Source organism: Chrysemys picta, chromosome 15, assembly GCF_011386835.1.
Source record: "Chrysemys picta bellii isolate R12L10 chromosome 15, ASM1138683v2, whole genome shotgun sequence".
Taxonomy (NCBI): Eukaryota; Metazoa; Chordata; order Testudines; family Emydidae; genus Chrysemys; species Chrysemys picta.
The window spans coordinates 10,706,909-10,727,340 of record NC_088805.1 but is presented as its reverse complement, the minus strand read 5'-3'; the positions used below and the strand labels follow the sequence as shown (position 1 = coordinate 10,727,340).

The 20,432-nt window shown below is 46.0% G+C and overlaps 1 protein-coding gene across 1 annotated transcript; it reads left to right on the top strand.

The window, feature by feature from the left end:
• Positions 1-472: 472 nt before the first annotated feature.
• Positions 473-18,938, top strand: RAB35 (RAB35, member RAS oncogene family). The gene is made up of 6 exons (XM_005288701.5): positions 473-860; positions 4,941-4,991; positions 5,800-5,923; positions 13,740-13,864; positions 13,962-14,086; positions 16,298-18,938. Exons 1-6 carry the CDS (start codon positions 809-811, stop codon positions 16,424-16,426), a joined length of 606 nt encoding a protein of 201 aa, XP_005288758.1. The 5' UTR covers positions 473-808; the 3' UTR covers positions 16,427-18,938.
• The last annotated feature ends 1,494 nt before the right edge of the window (positions 18,939-20,432 follow it).

Here is a 20,432-nt window from a genome sequence, read left to right as displayed (position 1 = left end):
TGTCTTTTCTTAAATCCTCAGCTCCTGGAGTCATGTGACTGGTACTCAGCCCTCATGGCTGCTTGAAAACGTGACCCCCCCCCCCCCAAGGCTGGGAAGCCAGATGGCAAATAGAGCCCAACAGTCAGTGTTGTTAAAAATCCCACCATTTTTTAGCCTCTCTCATGTTTGACTGGGGCCCTGTCTCAAGGCCGGGTGAGGCAGGTGGGAGCCATGGGCCTTGTCCTCTGCAACCTGTCATTGGGCAGCCCACGCATCAGAGCGGAGGGGTCCTTTGGGGTGGCTCCCTGCTCTGAGGCAAAGATGGGTAGGGGCCCTGGCACATCAGGTCCAAGGGCTGGGGGGGGCCTGTCTGAGGAAGACAGAGGGATTCCTGGGGGGCGCTGTCCCCTGACTGTGAAATGGGCGCCAAAACTACTGAGGGGACTTGCGCCCCTCACTACACATGCGCAGGAACACAGCGGCGTCGGGCGTCAGAAAGCGCATGCGCCCCATAGCCCCTCGCTAGCCTCGGAGTGACACGGGCGTAAGCGCACAGGTAGAGGGAGGAAGTGAGCGTTGGTCCCGGGGGCCGAGAGGACGGGGAGGTATTGCGCATGTGCAGTGCGATAGTCGAGCGGCTGGCGGTCTCCAGCTGCAGAGCGCGGCCGAGGTGGTGCGCGTGCGCAGTGTGAGCCCTCGGGGTGTTGCTGCCGCCGCTGTCAGTTCCGGCTGTTTGTTCGGGAAGTGGATCCGGCCCGGAGCCGCTGCCGCCGCCTGAGGAGACCCCACCTCTCCCGCCGCCCGGAGCTTCCGCTCCCCACCGGCCATGGCTAGAGACTACGATCACCTCTTCAAGCTGCTCATCATCGGCGACAGCGGTGAGGAGGGGAGCGAGGCCGGGCCTAGGGGCGGCGGGGCTAGGCCTCTCCCCGGGGCAGGAGCCCCCCGCGGCCCTGGCGGCGTCTGACTGGGCGAGAGGCCTGTGGTGCCTCGCGGGGCGGGGGGAGGTTCGGCGGGTAGTGCCGGCCCGGGGGGCTGGGCTGTGCAGGGGGCGCTGCCGCCGGGCGAGGGCACGGCCGGGGGGCGGGGGAGGGGGAGGCTGGCGTGGAGGGGCCGGTCTGGGTTGTACCTGGCTGACCAGGCCGAATGCGGGGTCAGATAGTGCCTAGGAGGGCGACACTCATTCAGCAGAGGCTTGATGCAGAAACTTCTATAGCCGGAGCGGCTGCCCGGCCGCCTCCTAATCCTGTCTGAACTGTGCGGTGCTGCTTGTCCGCCAGCGAGCGTTAAAACACCCCCTCTGGGTGGACTCCTGCAGGCTCGCCCTCACTCCGTGGGGCTAATCGCATCTCCCCACTGGCCCACGAAGAGGCCTGCTGCCGCTAGAAGGAAAGGGTCGGTTGTCTCCTTTGTTTTTAGAGTATCTGTTTAACCTGTGGAACTTGCAGTCACAGAGTGTTGAGGCAAATAATGTAACAAGCTTCAAAAAAGGATTAAACACATGGATAAGTAAGGATAACATCAGCATTTACACCCGCTAGGATAGACTTTACAAGGGCAATCAAACCTCATGTTTTCGGGGCATATGCTGTTATCTAGCTGGGATCAGGAAGGAATTCCCTCATAACAACATACAGTTAAGTACAGTCTAGAGGGTTTGGTCTCGGCTCAGAATGCCCTAAGGACTGTTGTTTCCAATGTGTCAATTCCTGTGTTTTTAACATTTAAAATAAAAATGTTCTTTAATATTGGTCAAGATATGCTCTGTTGAAGCTTTGTGTATGTGTTCATCAACTTAGAAATAACTTTGGGTCTTGTTTAGATCTTTAAAATGGAGGAGGAGTATGTGTTGGATGTATATGTTCCATCTACTAATCATGGATGCCCGAAATACTTAACCTGTTGGTTGAAGATAGGGAAAATGTCTGATCTTTGAATTTAAAAGGCTTTGCAGAGCTTGAAACACTTTTGAAGGGCAAATAATTGAATTTACCATCTGTCATGTCAGTTGATCTATTTTGAAGTGCACCAGAAATGCAGGTGGGGTATGTCTACTTTTATATAGGTGTCCCCAAACTTCACCCAGTTAAGTTCTATAGTCGCAACCCTTCAAGACCCTGAAACTTAATTTAAATAAAATGGAGTATATGTTATCCACCCTCCTCTTTTAACAGAGGTGTGACCTGTAAAGACAGCAGGTCCCAGTATGCAATGTGGGATGACCATTTGAATATAAATGGAACGCTGCATGATCCTAGGAACTGTCATCTCAATAGGCTTGCAGCTCCCTATCAAAAGTGGTTGAATGTGTACTACACTGTGTCCCCCTCGTTGTTGCAAGAAAGATAGGGCTTGTGTTTACAGAGTCCCTATTTTAAATGAGGTCCATTTTTTTTTTAAAAGGGAAATTATTCTAAAACCGAAGGAGAGGAGGGCACATGTGGTAGCTTACTGATCGCTTTACTAGAGTAGAGTTTAAATACGGTCTTCCTTGCCTGCCAGTAGGTTTCAAAACAATTTAGGCAAGATTGGTAATTTGGAGAGAGCACTCTATTAGAGAGGAAGATTTTTCTTTTGATCAGTTAAATCCGTTTGCTGGCATTTCTTAACTTGGGCAAAGCCTCTAATCACTGAAGAGTGTCCAGTGCGAGAAACTGTGCATGATCTGATTGTGAGAGGACTGGATGCCTGCAGCTTGGGGTTCTAACAGTTAAATCCACTGTAGAGCTACAAGTATTGATAGTTAATGTTTTCTCTTTAATCCCAAGAGGAAGGCTTTGTCCCAATTTCCAGAAACATTTCATTTGCATTGTTTATTGATCCTTACAGAAAAGCCCAGTGTTAGGAAATGCAATGTTGTTGGATGGATTGTTACATTTCATCTGCTTTTCCCAATATGAAATTGTGACAGTAGATTTTTCGTGTTTAAAACAGGTCATTTTGAAAAGATGATTGTAGTCTTAGCTGTCCAAGTTGTGCCAAAAATTTTAAAAATGAAATATACAGATAGTTAGTCTATCACTTACATGCCTATGTCTGTTCTTTCATTCAGCTAGAGCTGGGCTTGTTTTGAAAGCTGTGATAGGGAAATTTATGCACTACTAGATTTCACAAAATTAGAAGACAAGGCAGTGCTTTTGAATTCTTTCTTTTACATGAGTGGAAGAAGTTCTACTGACTCTCTGTCTCTTCCCCCTTCCCCCCGCCCCCCAAACTTAAAATGTACGTGCATAGGAGGTGGGGGCCATGGGGAGTGTGGTTTCTCTGTATATGAGCAGTGTGCTTTATAGACAGTGTTCATTCAGTGAGATCTGTCATCTGGAACAGCTAGAATTTCCTGAATTCCGGAGGCTTGGCTTCTCTTTACAAGCCTTTTGGTGATTGCCCATGGTCAAGACATTGTCCACCACTGAAGTAGATCCTCCTGACAACATGCAAGTCATTTGCTCTCCATGGAGTTCTACAGTGTTGTTTGCAGCTGGTTTTGTCTTAAACATAGAGATGCAGTCTAACAAGACTATAAGACCCAACATGTTGTGTTGAGGCCACTTGGATCGAGATGACAAGCTGCTCATTGGGATCTGTAGACTTAGCAAGCTGCATCTTTTTGAAAGTTGGCAGTGGTTGCAACAGCGTTTGTTATATAAATTATATGAAGCCTTTGGGCTCTTGGCATGTTGCTAGTGCAGCCCTCTCTGAAGTTTGGGCAACTGCTATCAACCACCTTCTCAGAGCTTGGGGTGTTCAGCATTTGGCTACTGTAACCTGGTTGTCAATATTGCCTTCTGTATAATACTCATCTTCTGTGAGAGGCTACCTTTTCTGCTCTTGATGTTTAGACAAATGCTGGCTAGGCTTATGCTTTAGGCCTATGAGACATGGATTTTTGGGATGGCAGGGAAGATAGATACTCTGTTTAGTGTTATGGGAGGTTGGAGGAATCTGAAAAGACTGTGAAGAACTATAGGAACTCTGTGCAGTCATCATACAGAAATCCTTGCAGATTTGTTAATAGTGACTGTGTTAACCAGTTTCTCAATGAGCAGGCAACTTAACACGAGTAAGCGCTGACCTGACAGACCCTAGTTTTAAATGAGAGGAAATAACATTGGTCAGTTACTGTGATCAGGTGAGCAAACTGGAGCTAAGGGTCTCTTCTAAGAAGCAACAAAAATGACTACCTGTGGTTTCCTCATGCCAAAACCCAGTGGGTTTGTTGTGAAGGAGTCAGTTCTTTGTGATGGATTTTATTGGAAGCAGGTGTGTGCAAGATGTTCCCATGAAACTGGAAATGCTGGAATGTGACTGCAGATTGTTTAAGGAAAACCTGAATGAAGTACTGTTCAAAGCATTCAAAATTGTTACATGAAACATCTCATGCAAAGGGTGCAATTTCAGAGTGATCCTGCAGTATGGAATACTTGCTGCTTCCTATTAGATGACAATATAGAGCAATGGTTCCCAACCTTCTTGAGCAATTGCACTAGTTTACCTTGGCTGTATTAGTCAGTGCTTGCTGTCTTCCATTAAATAATGCCCATTCTAACCCCAGCTTGGCAGCACCAAACCCTGATCTCAAGGCCCAAGTAGCCCAAATTTCACCGTGGGTTCAAGTGTACATGATTGAATGGGAGATAGGCAGTGGTGTTCAGGCATGGCACAAAAGCTCATAGAGATGGGATGTTTTTAGAATATCTGCTGGGGATGCCTGCTGGGTCATTATTGGTCCAAGAACTGAAAGTTGGGGGGGGGAATTGCAATGGATCCCTTGAGATCTGACCTGCAGTTCTGTTCATGCCAGTTTTCTCCTCTGAGGCTTTGGTCAGGAACTGATAGAACTAGATTATCTTCCAGAAGAAGGAATTAAATGGGATTCAGAAAATACAGTGAATGAAAGACAAAATACCACCATCTGTTACTTCTATTCCAACAGAACTCAGCATTTTTTTCTCTCTCAGGTGTTGGCAAAAGCAGTTTGCTGTTACGCTTCGCAGATAACACTTTCTCAGGTGAGTGTTCCCTTTTCTCCAGTGGTGAATTGGCCGAGGGCTTTCCTAGCACTGCCCCATCGCTACAGAACTCTCATCCTGGGAGTTCACTTAACCTGGCGCTGCTAGCCATATTAGAAATCTGTTCTCTTCCCAGCTCCATTTCTGTTGGCATGCCCTCACAAAATCCTTCCATTTTGATTGTGAAAATCCCATTGTGTCTAGATCAGCGTGAATCCTGTGGAAGAGTTCAATTTGTTAAATGTCTGTTGCACCATGCAAACTTCTGCCCATTGTAAAACCTCCCATTCATCCTGTGGGATTAGGATTGATGGAGGACTATAGTTAAATCATGATAATTTAATTCTTTGTAACATGATTCAGAGTTACCAGGAGGAGATTAATAGAATAGATTGTAGCCAAAGGGAAGAGAGATTCCACTAGCAGTTAAGATAAATTTTTGCCCTGCAAACTCTCAAGAATAAAATATTTGTGTATTTGTTACCCCTCTTTTGATGAATTTGGTGCTTATTCTCAACCACTGGTATGGTGTTGGAATAGCTTTCTTGAAATAGCTTTTTTTGCCACTGGATTTGATTTTTGGCATCAGTGGTGGAAAATAGCCTGGACTCATGAATAATTATTATTCAGATAAAAATGGGGCTTGAGATACCTGTCTAAAAGGAGTCCAAATAGATTGGGCAAAGTGACAGAGTCCTCCTGCGGCTACCGCCAGCTGCAGCCTAGACACGTGTCCTAGTGAATGTCGATAAGTCTAAAGGGAACAAGGTTTGGTGTTCTCACTTGCATACACACTTCCTCTCTGTAGGCAGCTACATTACCACAATTGGAGTGGATTTTAAAATCCGGACAGTTGAGATTAATGGAGAGAAGGTGAAGCTACAGATATGGGATACAGCTGGACAAGAGCGTTTCCGGACTATCACATCAACGTGAGTATAGTTGGGCTCCTTTGAATGTGGCTCCAAGCTTAGATATTATGGGCTTCTTGGAATGTAGCTTGGCTATTATAGCACGGGAGTTTCTCAAATATGTGGTCTATCTGTGTTTGTGGGGATTCTTTTCCAAGCTTTCCCATGACAATTAGGGATAAAGGATTTATGGTTAAGGCCCAGGACTGGGAAGCAGGACTCCTGGATTCTTGGCTATGCAACAGATTTTCTGTATGATCTTGGGCAAGTCTCTTAATTCCTCTACCTCTAGTTTCCCAACTGTAAAACTGGGAATGTTTCTCTATTTTTTATACATCAGTAAATGCAGCCTCTCAACCTTCTACAAAATGTGCTACAGAAGTCCAACATATTAATCCTCTCTATCAGTTTTGTAGTTTTAATGATTCGTTTGAGGTTTAAGAATTCAATGTCAAATATATGGATTCTTTTTGGAATTGCTAATGGTGAAGGGACATTCTGATGGTTAGATTAAAGTACATAGTGTTCTGTTGAAACGGACACCAACAGAAGCTTAACCTTCTTCTTGGTCTGAGGTCAGTTCAAGCTCATTGTCCTTTGAACAACTGCAGTGCTTTTCCTGTTCCTGAAGAAACCACACCCTGAGCTGCAGCTGCAGCACTGAAAGCTCAGGAGAATTAAATGTTTTTGCTCTAACTGGTTACAGTGGATTTGGGGCTGCTCAGAGGGTGTTGGGGGAAGAGGAAGGAAGACATTTGGAAATGGATCCTTTGTTTCCTTTCTGTATAAAATACATTTGTACTGGGAGGACCCAAGTGCCTGTTTTCTCATACACTTTAAGGCCAGAAAGGCCTAGATTGTGATCATCTAGTCCTGTCCTCCTGCACGTTGCAGGCCACAGAACCTTGCCCACCCACTTCTGTAATAGACCCATAATCACTGGCCGAGTTACTGAAGTCCTCAAATCATGATTTAAAGACTTCCAGTTACTGAGAAGCCACCATTTACTCTAGTTTAAACCTGCAAGTGACCCATTCTGCAGAGGATGGTGAAAAACCCCCAGGGTCTCTGCCAATCTAACCTGAGGGAAAATTCCTTCTTGACCCCAAATATACTGATCAGTTGGACCCTGAGCATATGGGTGAGACCCACCAGCCAGACACTGGGGAAAGAATTCTCTGTAGTAACGCAGAGCCCTCCCCATCTAGTGTCCCATCTCTGGTAGTTGAGGATATTTGCTATTAGCAGTTACAGATGAGCTGCATGCCATTGTAGGTAGTCGAATCATACTGTCCCCTCCACAAAACTTACCAAGCTCAGTCTTGAAGCCAGTTAGATTTTTTGCCTCCACTGCTTCCCTTGGAAGGCTGTTTCAGAACTTCACTCCTGGATGGTTAGAAACCTTTGTCTCATTTCAAGCCTAAACTTGTTGATGTCCAGTTTATAGCCATTTGTTCTTGCGTCAATATTGGCACTTAACTTAAATAACTCCTCTCCCTTCCTGGTATTTATCCTTCTGATGTATTTATAGAGGGCAATCATATCGCCCCGCCTCCTTCATTTGGTTAGTCATTCATAACTGACTTCTCCTTTGGCTTCTGTCAATTAACTGAGGCAGGTCATTTTTCATATAACATCAGGTAACTACCCCAAATTAAAAAGCCGAATGGGGTTGGCTGCCTTTGGGAGAGGTTTAGATGTTTAGAAATCGGTGAATAGTGCTCCATCCTTTTCCTTTGCATTTCTTCACTGATACTGCTGGAGACTTGTTTCATAAAAGCATTGCAGACTTAGTGTTCCTGTGCCTGACATCACTTCTTGTTTCAATGCTGTGGCAAGCTTCAGAAAGGAAGTGGTGAGGGGGAGGCAGTAAGACACTGCTGAAGTTCTTATCAGCTGTGCATATGGGCCACTTGTTGTGGCTGAATTTGTGCTGAGTCAGCAAGGCACCTTCCTGTTTTCAGAATTCACAGCCACACTGCAGCTCTTAGTTAATGAGCCTTGGTTCACAAGGCTGTGGGGGCTGATGCGAGCTAGATCCGAAAACCACAATGCCCAGCAATTAAAGGGGAATTCCAGGAAATGAGACTTACTTTTGAGGACAGGAATAGCTGCAGAAGTGACTGTCTAATGTAATGTGTAAACCTTCTGCTTCTCCTTCCATTCTCAATCATTTAAAAACAAGAACTTTTGAGAATCATAGAGGATCCTTTCTACATGAAGGTTTTTGGACTTCCTGATGCATGTAAAGCTGCTGCTGTTACGTCTCTGAGAGAGCTGAAGACAAATTGTAATGTGTGGGGGAGTAACAAACCCCCATGTTTTCCCATATTGTAGAGTTTTCAGGGTAGTTACTAGCCTGCCACAGAACCTTCTGCAGAGAAGCAATAAATATGTTCAGCTTTACACGCAACTGAATGGGCATTTTTGCTTTCAGCCCCTCTGGGACATTGATGGCAAATACTTAGGGAAGAAGTGAAAAAGCTGCTCCAACACCCTGTTTTGTAGTAGAGAAACTTTTTCCTCCAGCTAGGTGGGCTGGCTGTGGCTTCTGGAGTACACTGCTACTTCCTCTTTAGATGGCCAGTAGGCATGAGGCAGCCTCCTCTGGCGTGGACCATATTCCATATATAGATAATAAACTACAAGATTGTGGATTCAGAATTTTATTGTCAAGCGAGTAACTGATTTGCTTAGACCAAGACATTGAGTAGCAGATCAAATTACCAGGTTATAGAGTGTACAGAAGGGCTTGGCCAAACAAAGCATGGGTAGGGTGCCAATACATTGTCAACAGAATGGTTGAAACTTTAGGTTGCTGTAGCAGTGATTGTTTGGATTGAAAGGGAAAAGGTGATCCTTGGCTATTGCTATAGACCAGTAAATCTTTTTTGCAGATAAAGATAGTCTACAGGTAGATGTCAAGTCAAGTATGGTAAACAAGCTTGAAGTCTGAGAGCATCTGTCGTAATCGTAATGGGTTTGAAGTGCTGCTGGGAAGACTTAGAATTGCAACATGACTGAACTGAGTGCAAGTCTGTAGTAGAAAATGGGAAGACACAAGCTGCAGTAAAGTCATCTCTGTGTAAAAGCCCAACATACTTAAGTTACAGAAGCTGAATAAGACACAGAAGCTGTTGAGGAACGTAAAGGAAGCTGAGCAGGAGAATTATTTTTTATAAAGTCAGGAAAAGTAAAATAGACTGAACAAATCCTGCAGTAAATAGCAAAATGTCAAAGGCAGCAAGACTGTGTACATATGAAATAATCAGGGGTCTTGGGGTTATTGGTGTCTAGGTGGAGCAGTGACTAGTGCACTAGCCACTTAACTTTAGAGAGCTGGGTTGACTTTCTCCTAAATCCAAACAGAATTTTAGTTTTGATCAGATAATCCCATATGTGCACATCACAAACCCTCTGGGGATATTGCAGGTCACGAATAAGATATGAGAGTTGCATGCGCTGCATCTTTCCATGCTTGGTCTGCTCAAGTACATTTGTGAACATAGAACAGTTTTTAACGGGGATGGTGGTTTATATCCAGTCTCCTTAAGGACAGTGTGGCCTTAACTCAAGGGTGAGGTAATTATAGAGTGATTAGCTACCGTGCATTTGTAGAAGAACAGGGTGGAGATATGTCCAAGTCAGGGATCAATTTTCCAGGGACAACAGAAGTAGAGTTATGGTGTACTGAACACCAGATATGGTTATTAAAAGGTTAGATGTACTTAGTCAACAAAATTCTGATTGCAGATGATATGCATTCGTGCATCTGACAAGAAATAAGCAAGGAAATGGCGAACTTTAACAAATGTTGAATTCACTACAGTCAGGTGAGATTCCAGAGGACTGGAAAAGGCAAACATGTAAACTATAAACCAGTGAACTTACAATATCAGCTTTAGAGATGCCATATTGGACTAGACCAACAGCCCACCTAGTTGGGTGTCCTATCTTTGACAGTGGCAAGTTTTGGATGCTAGAGGAAGGTGTTAAGCTCCAGGCTGTATCTAAGTGTATGGTACAAAACCAGCAATTAGAGGGAGATTTTTTTTCCTGATCTCGGGTGGTGATCCGCTTATATCCTGAAGCATGAGATCTGCTTCTGCTCGTAATATAAAACAGACTACTGTAACTGCAGGTGCTATTGATAAATGTCTAATCCCTTTCTAAAAAATGTATTAAGCTTTCTGACTCAATAGTATCCTGTAGCAGAAAGTTCCACATGCTAATTCTAAAATGTTTCCTCTTTTTATAGGCGTAGACTTGGAAGAGATGTAGTGGGAAGGTGTAGCGGGTTGATTTAAGGATATCATTGTTTAAACAACCAGCCCTGGAGTTTTGTGAAGATTTATTACTCTGTTGTGTAATGATTCAATAATAATGTACTTACAGCTTAAGATTTTACAAAGTTTTGTAGAAAAGATCAGGGTAATGTTTATAATGCATTTGTGCAGCTGTATAAACTGCAGGATTCTCATTCTTTTATTTGAATTTCTTATGATGCAACTCCAGAATTTAAGCTTTTGTACATTTAAAGTCTCTAGTTTTGTGGTTGAAAGATAACCCAATAATCTTTGTCTGCGGACATTTTGAAATAATAATTTGGAGGTGTGAGTAGCCCCATTCATCTCAATAGGACATTAAATTGGAAAACCAGTGATGCTTTAAACATCAACAGCTATTTGATGACTGTTCTTTTTAGGAAAAACACCAAGTTACTATGCTTCTCCACTGTTGGATGTTGTGGCAGATATTGAGTTGCAGGGGGTAGCTAGTTGTCAATATTTGCAAGGATGGGGAATGAGGATTTCATTCCTCCTTCCTTCAGTTTAAAATGGCCTCTATCCTACCCAAAATAGGGAGGGGGGGGGGGAAAGGAGATGCATCTGCTCCTTGGTATCAAAAGCCTCGACTGCCTCTTAATTGTCAAAAACACAAAACTGACTCCCACTCCTTCCCGGGTGCCAAAAGCCCCGTCTGTCCCCTACCCATCTGCCAAAGCCAACAACTTCCCCCAGGCAATTTCTATAAAGCAGTTATGTGTGTTTAGTGCAGCACGTGGAAAATTGAAAGTATGACCACAGTGTAAATCAATATAAAAATGAGATCATATAGTCACAGTATGTGTTGCACTTGGGCGGCATGAGTTATGTCTAATGTGCCACTTCAGACACAAGGCCTTGGATAAGATTCATGGATAGTGTAAAGCGGGGCGACAAGCTTTATAAAAAGAAAAGGGGAGGGGGGGGGATTAGTATCCGGAAATAAAGGTAGTGATAGATTAAACCATCAGGTTAGTCAAATGTTGAGTGAGATCTCAGACAATGAAGAAAATTGCAGTTTAGCATAGACAAATGTAACTTTGCGGGGGGAGAAATGGGTCAACCAAAGAACATCTGTTACATGAGTCTTCCAGTTCAGAATCAAGAAGAGGATTTAGATGTAAACCATCTGTCCATTGCTCAGCCCCAGCAAAACCAAACCAGATACAGTACTAGGTTTGTGAGCAGGATGAGAGAGCACAAAATGGGAGATGCTAGGCCTATGTAAATTAGGCCCAAATCTGGAGCAGAGCTTGTTGTACAAGTCACGTTTCACATGGAAGAATATTTTTGATGTGGACTGCAGTCCCCGAGCATAAAGATGTTATGTAGTCTAAAGAATCTAAATTATAAAGGAAATTTCATATTTTTTTCTGGTTGAGGAAAAGATGAATTGGCCTAACAAGCTTCAAAATCATGAAAGGATTGGTTGAGAGAACTGGTTAAAGGGTTTAAAAGTACAGCATAATCTAGAAAAAACAGTCTGGGATTAAATATTCTTGGTCTAAGCTATTTCATGCCAAGGGACTTGAACGTATGGCATATGTTTCTGAGAAAGCAATGCAAGAAAATTATGATATGCCTGGGTTTCTTTCTGGAGAACGTAAGAGTAGAGATGAGAACACATAGATAGGCAGACAGGTTCGCATGTTGACCTTCCATACTTCTGAATTGTGATGATCCTATGCTAAAAAGTTGCTCAACATCTAGTTGCTGCCACCACCACTACCTGGTGATGTGAAACAGAGGCTAAGACAGAGCAATTAGTGGGGAAAAGCATAGCTGAAAAGCCTTCTAGAGATAGCAGCACTTTGCACTTCAGTGGGTGAAAAGCACTGAGTGTGCTGCAAAGGTCTGGTATCATTAATTCTAGTCTTACAGATGAGGAGACTGAGGTAGCGATGTTAAGTGACTTGCTCAAGCTGTTACAGTGAGTCAGTGGCAGAGATGAAAATATAAATCGGAACTAGTCTGAAGTGTAGCCCAGTTGGTCTTGCTCAGTGTCACAGTGCACAGATGGATTGGGGTGAGTTCTGTCTGGGGAAGGATTGATTCAGCAAAGGGAGAACTAGATTCAAAGTGTTGGTCGCAGCTGTCATCTCTGATGAGCAGAGGGAGGAAGAGCCCTTGTGGAAATGCTGATAACAAGAGATTGGTCTCTGGAAATCTTGAAACGTATTTCTAAGGGAAGTGCCTCAGTTTGGCTGCTGTGAACTTCCGCATTTGCATTAGTAAAAGCTAATCCTAGTCAGACACAAGAAAAGGAGGAGGAGGAGGGGAAAGACAGGTAAACGTGAAAAGTGCACCTCGTAAAATAATTCTTGGAGTGGTTCAACAAAGAAAACCATTTAAAAAAACAAAAATGCCAAACCATTGGGAGGGATCAGTGTTAATTGTCTCAATGATTTGCAGAGCAAATTTGCTCAATTCAAAAGTGAAAGGTTTCTTTCTGAACTGCCAGCCCTGCAAACTCAACTGGGATCTGAATATTAAGCTGAACATAAAGGTTCTTTCCTTCATGCACATCATTGTACTAAAGATTTTGCAGGCCATAAAAGGTCTTCATTGATGCCTGCACTGCTCTATTTTTTTTTCAGAGTTTGCACAGGTGGAACAAATTGGAACATAGTGAACAATTCTGATGCACAAAAAGAAACTGAATCCATCTCCTTTTCTTAGCTGTGTTGGTTCTGCAGGACTAACGAGCTTTGACTGCATTTCACTTATTTTTAATCACTAAAGGTAGCAGCTATGACTCTGAATGCACATATGGAGCAGATCTGTTGAGTAGGAAGGTGCCATCAGTACACAGTTGCTTTTCAGAGTAGAATGAGACTTTAATGCAAAAGGAGTAACCGGGGGCTAAATAGCAAAGCAGACAGATCTCTGACTAGTTTATATCTGGAGAGCTGATCACAAATTAGACTTGTTCACATGTTAGACCCTAATGAGCATTTTTCACATCTCAAAACTGCTGCACAATTTGGCATGATTTAACGATCTTTGCTGGAAAGCCTATGGCTGGAATAGTGGGTGCCGTTGCCAGAGAGGAACTGGAGGCACCTAATGATGGAGGGGAGCTTGCAAAATTCCTTTCCTGACTGCAACCATTGATCGGTCTTTAATTTGTGCAGGAACCAAGATTCACATGAAATGGGCAGTGGAGGATGGATTGCCACTGTCTGCTCCCACAGCTGGAAGCTCATGCTTATCCTTGTTTGGGTCCCAGGCAGCCCGGCAGGACCTGTAGGAGGTTTATCAATATAGGGGCTCTGAAACTTGTTCATATGGGCCAACTGAGCAGAGAACTGTGCATGTTTAGGGGCAGAGCATGAGCTGACAGTTGCACATTAAATGACTCCCAGTGGGGCGAGGGGGATGGGGACTTGTTTGTTCAGGTTTGGAGATTTATATCTAAATAATCTAGAGGCCCATTCCAAAGGAAGGTGTGAGGATAAGGCCAAGCAGCCTGAAGTTTGAAGTAGCATCTGTGTCCTTTTCCCACCCCATAGGTATTACAGAGGGACGCATGGAGTCATTGTTGTCTATGATGTCACCAGTGCAGAATCCTTTGTGAATGTAAAGCGGTGGTTACATGAAATTAACCAAAACTGCGATGATGTCTGCCGGATACTGGGTAAGCTCCTACTCCGCGGCTGCTTGTTCTGGGAAGCCTTTGCTATGGCAGCCTGGCCAGCGTAGGACGTGGAGCACTGACCTTTTTTCCTTTTTAGTGGGAAATAAGAATGATGACCCAGAGCGGAAAGTGGTGGAGACGGAAGATGCCTATAAATTTGCCGGGCAGATGGGGATCCAACTGTTTGAGACCAGCGCCAAAGAAAACATTAATGTGGAAGAGGTAATACCCTGAAGCAGTGGTCCCCAACCTTTTTGTGGCCAGTAGCACATTCATGTTTTCAGAAGAGTGTGGCGGGCGCCCACAATTTTTCAAGGTTTATTTTGTATTTGTACATTAAATAATACGAAAAACATCATATTTAATATTACATAATATATGAATCCGGAGAGAAGCTGCAAGGACCGAGAACACCAGTGCCTGCAGCCCCGGAGTACTCTGTTCCTAGCAGGTGCGGGGCCTCTGGTTCTCTCTCCTGCTGGGCACTAGGCGGGCCCTGCATCTGCCGGGGCAGGGCTGGCTCTAGGTTTTTTGCCGCCCTAAGCAAAAAAATTTTTGGCTGCCCCCCACCTCAGCCCTGGGCTCTCCCCCCCGCCCCCCTGCACCCAAATGCACGTGGAAGGCATAGGGACTAACCCTCAAACTTTGTACCCGGAAAGGGATGGGGATCTAGTAAAGAGAGTTCATGCAGAGGAGCGGGTGTGGGGTGCTTGGGGGCTCTACACTGGCAGAGAAGCGGGGTGTGATGTACTCATGGAGGAGGAGAGGGGGTATCAGGAGAGGTGCAGAGGAAGGGGGGAGGTGCAGGAGGAGAGGGCTGGGGGAGGGTACAAGAGGAGAGGTGCAGGTGAAGGGAGAGTACAAGGGGAAGGGGTGCAGCAAAGGAGCGATGGGGGGAGGTACAAATGAAAAGCCTGCGAACGGGATGGGTGGTGCAAGGGCTGAGAGAGGCAGGCGCTGACAGCTGCTTCCCCAGCCCCGTGCAGGCAGAGCCGAGGGGACGGACACTGACCCCCCAGGTGCCAGAGCCGCAGGGATCCCCCGGTGGGGCAGTATCCTCCGCTCGGAGCCGGGCTCTGCCTCTCTCCACCCCTGGCGCTGTGGGGGCCCAGGGCAAGCAGTGCGGGGCTGAGGCAGGGGAGGTGCGCGGCGGGCTGGGTCCGGGGGCAGCTCGAGCTGCCCAGCCACTTGCCCCATCAGCGTGCGAGCCGGGATCCGCGCCCCCTGCGCAGCCCACTCGGGCGGGGAAATGCCGCGCCACCCTGGGGAGACTCAGAGCAGAGCAGTGGTGGTAGCGGTGGTGGCAGCAGGACCCCTCCTCCCTCCCTGCATCCCGGGCCCCACTTCCCTCCCTCCCCGGCTCCTCATGCACTCCAGGAGCCCCTCTCGCCGCCGCAGCCCGGGCTCGGCTTCAGGGGACGATGCTCTGGCTCTCCAGCGGCAGGGCTCTGGCCAGGGCCGGCTCCCGGCTTTTTGCCGCCCCAGACAGCCCTGGAGTTCTCTGTCCCCGGCAGGCGCGGGGCCGCGGCTTCTCTCCCCTGCTGGGCACTAGGCGGGCACCACGTTGGGGACCACTGCCCTGAAGGGAATAGGAATATGGCTACTTTTCAGAAGTAACAGGCTAGGAATGGCAAAATATTGCATCTGTTAAAGGGAGACGCAACTTTTACTGTTAGGAGGCCACATACCAACAAAAGTAGGAGGGGTTTTCATTGCTATTAGCATTGATTCTGCCTCCGTATATGCAAGTGACCCCCCAGGTGCCAGAGCCGCAGGGGTCCCCCGGTGGGGCAGTATCCTCCGCTCGGAGCCGGGCTCTGCCTCTCTCCACCCCTGGCGCTGTGGGGGCCCAGGGCAAGCAGTGCGGGGCTGAGGCAGGGGAGGTGCGCGGCGGGCTGGGTCCGGGGGCAGCTCGAGCTGCCCAGCCACTTGCCCCATGGGAAGTGAGAGACAGGGAAGGAGAGAGCCAGGGTCAGGTGGAGAGGTGCTGCAGAGAAGATGACTTTTCTTCAGTGCAATAAAGGTTAAAGCTGGAGGTGAAATTAATAAAAATGCTTCAGCCTTTTAGATCTTTTCCCCAACAGCTCTTTTCCCACTGGAAGTGCCAGCCTCAGTGGCAGGGAATGCTAGACCCGGAGTCATTGGCCTTGGTGGTGCTGCGGGCAAGTGAGGGTTATGCCAAAGCCTGACTTGCTGCGCTAGACCCTGACTCACTGGGTTTAGTGGGGGAGGGAAATGTGGGGCTGGAGGATGCTGGACCCCAATTCACTGGCCTTTGGAGGGGTTGGGAGAGAATATGCTGAAATCTGACTTGTTGGTCTTAGTGGCATCCTGGGCTGCTTGTGACGTTTCATCTACTTCTCTGGAGGGTACGCCCTCAGCAGCCAGCCTGCACTCCCAGATGGTCTGAACTTGATTGTGTTTCTCTTGCAGATGTTTAATTGCATTACAGAGCTGGTTCTGCGAGCAAAGAAAGAAAACTTAGCAAAGCAGCAACAGCAACAACAGAACGACGTGGTGAAGCTAACTAAGAACAGTAAAAGGAAGAAGCGGTGCTGCTAATGCCATTTCCCTATTGCAGAGACTCTGCTCTGACAGATCAGCCCCTCCTAGACTTGGGCTACTTCACTGGGGCAGGCTTTGGGAGGACTTTCTCAGTTTTGTGCCGTTATTTAAAGATTTTCTCCATGTTTTCTATCAAGAGGCGCTGGCACCTTACCATGTTAGTGCCAAGAAAGTATCGGATGGACTCTTGCCCCTTCTCTCCTCCCCTGCTCATTCCAGTGCGCCTTGTAGACAAGAAAGGACGTTGCCTACCAAGTGGACTGATTAACCCAAGAGTTTGTACATAATGTATATTGCTTTAACCATCCGCACCTCCCTCTTGTCACTTTGGCTTATGCCTTCTTAATGTCAACCAATCATGAACTGCAGTTATCTTTTTAAAGATAGAATACAAAGTTCTTAACTCGAGCAGGCTCCAGGCTGGCAGCGATTGCTGCTGGGGCCTTGGGCTTCAGTTTGTTTGGGCTCCAGGCTGGCAACTGGTGCCCCTGGGGCCTTTGGCTTCACTCTGAGTTCCAGACTGTTACTGGGGCTTCAGCTTCATTTTTCTAGGTTCCAGGGTTGCTGCTGGAGCCTGGGGTTTCACTTTACCAGCCCTGGGCTAGCGGCTGGTGCTGGGTTTCACTTTGCCATACTCCAGGTTTGTGGCCAGGGCCTTGGGTTTTACATTTGCTTTGTGGTGCAGCCCAGCTGTACCTGTGCTCTTTAGTTTGTATCGAGATATTTAAAAACAAACCTGCAAAAAATGGGATTTATTTGGATTTAAACTTTAAAAAAAAAACAAAATGAAACTAAACTCCTGTGACTTCTGCTTCTGGGTCTGCTGGTTGTTCCAGGCGAGGGTCCAGACACTTCTTGAGAGCAACAAAACAGAGTGAATCTGCCAAAAAAAGCTCTTCGTGTTGCCCTGTCCACAAGTAGATCTGAATTCAAATGTGAATGCTGGTGGCAGAGCATTGCTTTCGAGAGAGATGGAACATGTGGAAGTGAATCCAGCTCTTTTGGTTGGTGTCTGGATCCAACAGTTGCTGCAGGATCATTCCCAGGACTCTCCTGTCCGAGAGGAGGACTGCTCTCTCTAATGGAAAGAAATGGAAAGCGATTGCTTGCATTATGTGGTGATGGTTGTGGGGAGGGGTTCTCTTTGGTAACGTGCTCTGGTCTCACTATGCTGAACAAACAGCATTCCCCTGGCCTTCATTGGCTTTTGTGGGAAAATAAGGGCTCAGTTCATTAGTCCCTGAATAGATATGCTCAGAGACTGAGACTGTCGTAGCAGGAGCAGGATGTCCTTGGGCTGCTGAGTAACGTGTTCATCAACTGATTCTCTAAGTAAAAAAGAAATTCTCTTGAAATACTGACTGGAAAGGGGTGGGGGTTTTGGCTTCTGGCTTCATACTTGACCCTGAAGATGACACAGCACTTGGGTGTCAGCACATGGTCCTCCGGAATCACTGGCCTTAGGTTTGGTAGGGCATGTCCCACTGACATCCGTGAGCTTGGAATCCTCCCAATCACACCCAGGAAAGGCTAAATTGAAATCACTTATTTATTTTGCCGGCCTTTTTAGAGTCTTATGGTTTGTGGTAAAAGCCCTGATCATACAATCACATCACAGATCAGTCTGACTTTAAAGATTTTTTTTTTTTCATGCAAACCATGAATGTGTGACAGGTTTTTAACCAGTGCAAGTGTTGGGAGTGTATAGCAGCTGCCTTTTCCCATCCCCCATCTCTCTTCTGCACATATCTGTCCATGTTTCAATGGTAACCCAAGAGTAAAAATGAGCTGGGGATAGTGGGGTGATACTGCTAGAGTGAGCACTGCATGAATGCCAAGACGTGCATTGGTTGCTTCTGCAGGTGGCAGCAGAAATTACACTAGGCATCCACCAGATGTGCTTCCGATGTGGAATGTAGCATATGTACCAGGAAGGAGCTCTGTCAACCTTCTCTATCCTTTCCTGTTGAACTGGAGCTGGCTTGTGCCACAGTTCCCGCTCTGTGGGCTCAACTTGAATTACATTGATGGGGCTCGTGTGCTGAAGAGTTTGTAGATCTAGGTAGGGGTAAAGGGTATAGGCAGAAGTAAAGGGGAAAACTGAATTTGTTGGAACTGATGCAATAAAGTGAGGAAATGGTGCACCTGATCTGGAGTGTTTTGATGTGGAAAGGTTAGTTCTCATTGAGTCCAGGTATTTGTGGCCGCAGGTGTGAGCTTTGCCAATCCAGCAGTCCAATTTCCTGGCTTGAAGTGGGATTTTTTTTTAGTGCTGCCTCTACTGGCCGTAGAGGAGCAGCTGTCTACCTGCTGCTGCCACTAAAAGTATTAAACTGAAAGAGGGTGGGGGATGGGGACTGCGTCTCTAGTGGTGCTGATGTGAAGTTTCCTAATGTTAAGCGATGGGATGTCTAACTGGTTTGCTAGGATTATTTCTGTATTGACAGTTTCTAATTATGCTTTTTAAATAATTTTAAAAAACTAAAAATAAAGGTTACAAGCTGCCAAATCTTCCTCCTTTTGAAGGTCTGTTTCCTCTGCTGTCCAGCATCTGGAGCTGGGTTCTCCCCCGACTTGCCTCCATCCTCTTGTTATATGTGCCGCTTTGGGTGTTTGGCAAGGGGCAATGGCTGCCTTCAGTCATCTTGCTGCCCTGGGATCTTTCACTCTGTTTAGTGGAGCTGTGTATTAAATCTTTCTTTATGGGTTGAAAATTGGTGATTTGCGCTTTATTCCTTCATTCCTGTCTCAAGGTAAAGCTTTGAAGACTTCATTTGCAATTACACAGGGTAGAGCTGGAGACTCCAGCAGAGTTTGGAGCTCTTTGTTAGAGGCAGGAGAGGACAAATATTAATTAATAAAATAAGAGGCTGATTTCCCTCCCCACCCACACTGCAATTTTTTACATTGTGGGTCTGCCTCCAGTTACTGTCCCCCATTTCCCCTCTTCCCCCACCCCCCGTAGTGACTCATGGCCATGGCTGTACTTGTTGCCCTCGGTATTTAGTTTCTCCCCGTGTAGACAGTGTTACATTGACGAGAGAGCTTCTCCCGTCGACATTGCTACCGCTTCTCGGGGAGGTGGATTAACTGCTGATGGGAGAAGCTCTCCCATCAGGCTAGGAGCGTCTTAAGCACTGCAACTGCGCCAATGCAGCGTTTTAAGTGTTGACCTTCCCTTAGGTTCCCAGACAGCTGAAGGTGTGAATACTCCAAATAGATGGGTTACCACTGCTTCTCTGCCCTATTCACCTGGAAGCGTGCACATGGTTGAATTGCTTGAGATTGTGAGAAGTACCGAGTATGCAGTCAGGGTGAGGTGGCTCTCCAGGGTCGCAGAATAATCAGGGATCAAAGCCCAGAGACAGTACCGTAGAAATGATCCATTTTATTCTGAAGAGAACTATTTACAAAAGAAGCTGTGGAGCATTGTTTTTACTAAAAATATGCCTTTATAGATTTATATAATACGTATCTTATAAAAACCATACACTTATTTACATTACTTCTACGTACAAAAATTACAGCACTGTGGTATGTACATATCTATAGATACATTCTTTCAGTTTGTCCCTGCTGTGTGCTTTTTCACTTTCAGTCTATGGGGACTGTCACTTCACTGTCTTACCCAGGCACGTCCCTTGTACCTCTAAGCTTTTGGTTAAAACAATTTGCTTTGCAGTGGTTGAAGTAGGAATGGTAAAGAGGGTTTGCTCTATTCCAGAATCCACCATCAATCCTAGATAGGGTAAGGCCCACACACATCACCTGAAGTCCTTGTGCATGCACTGTTGCCTGTAAGCCCACTTTATTGCTGCTCTGCACAAATTGTGCCATAGACTTCACTCCTCAGTTTCTTTTCTTAAATTGATCTCATTTTCTTGCTTAATGGTACCTTGCTGATCTAAGTGTGTGTTAAGATAGTAAAGTGCTAGTGACTTGACTTGCATCTACATTTATTTGTGTTTATTTTCTGTACTATGCTCGAATCTCATATATAACA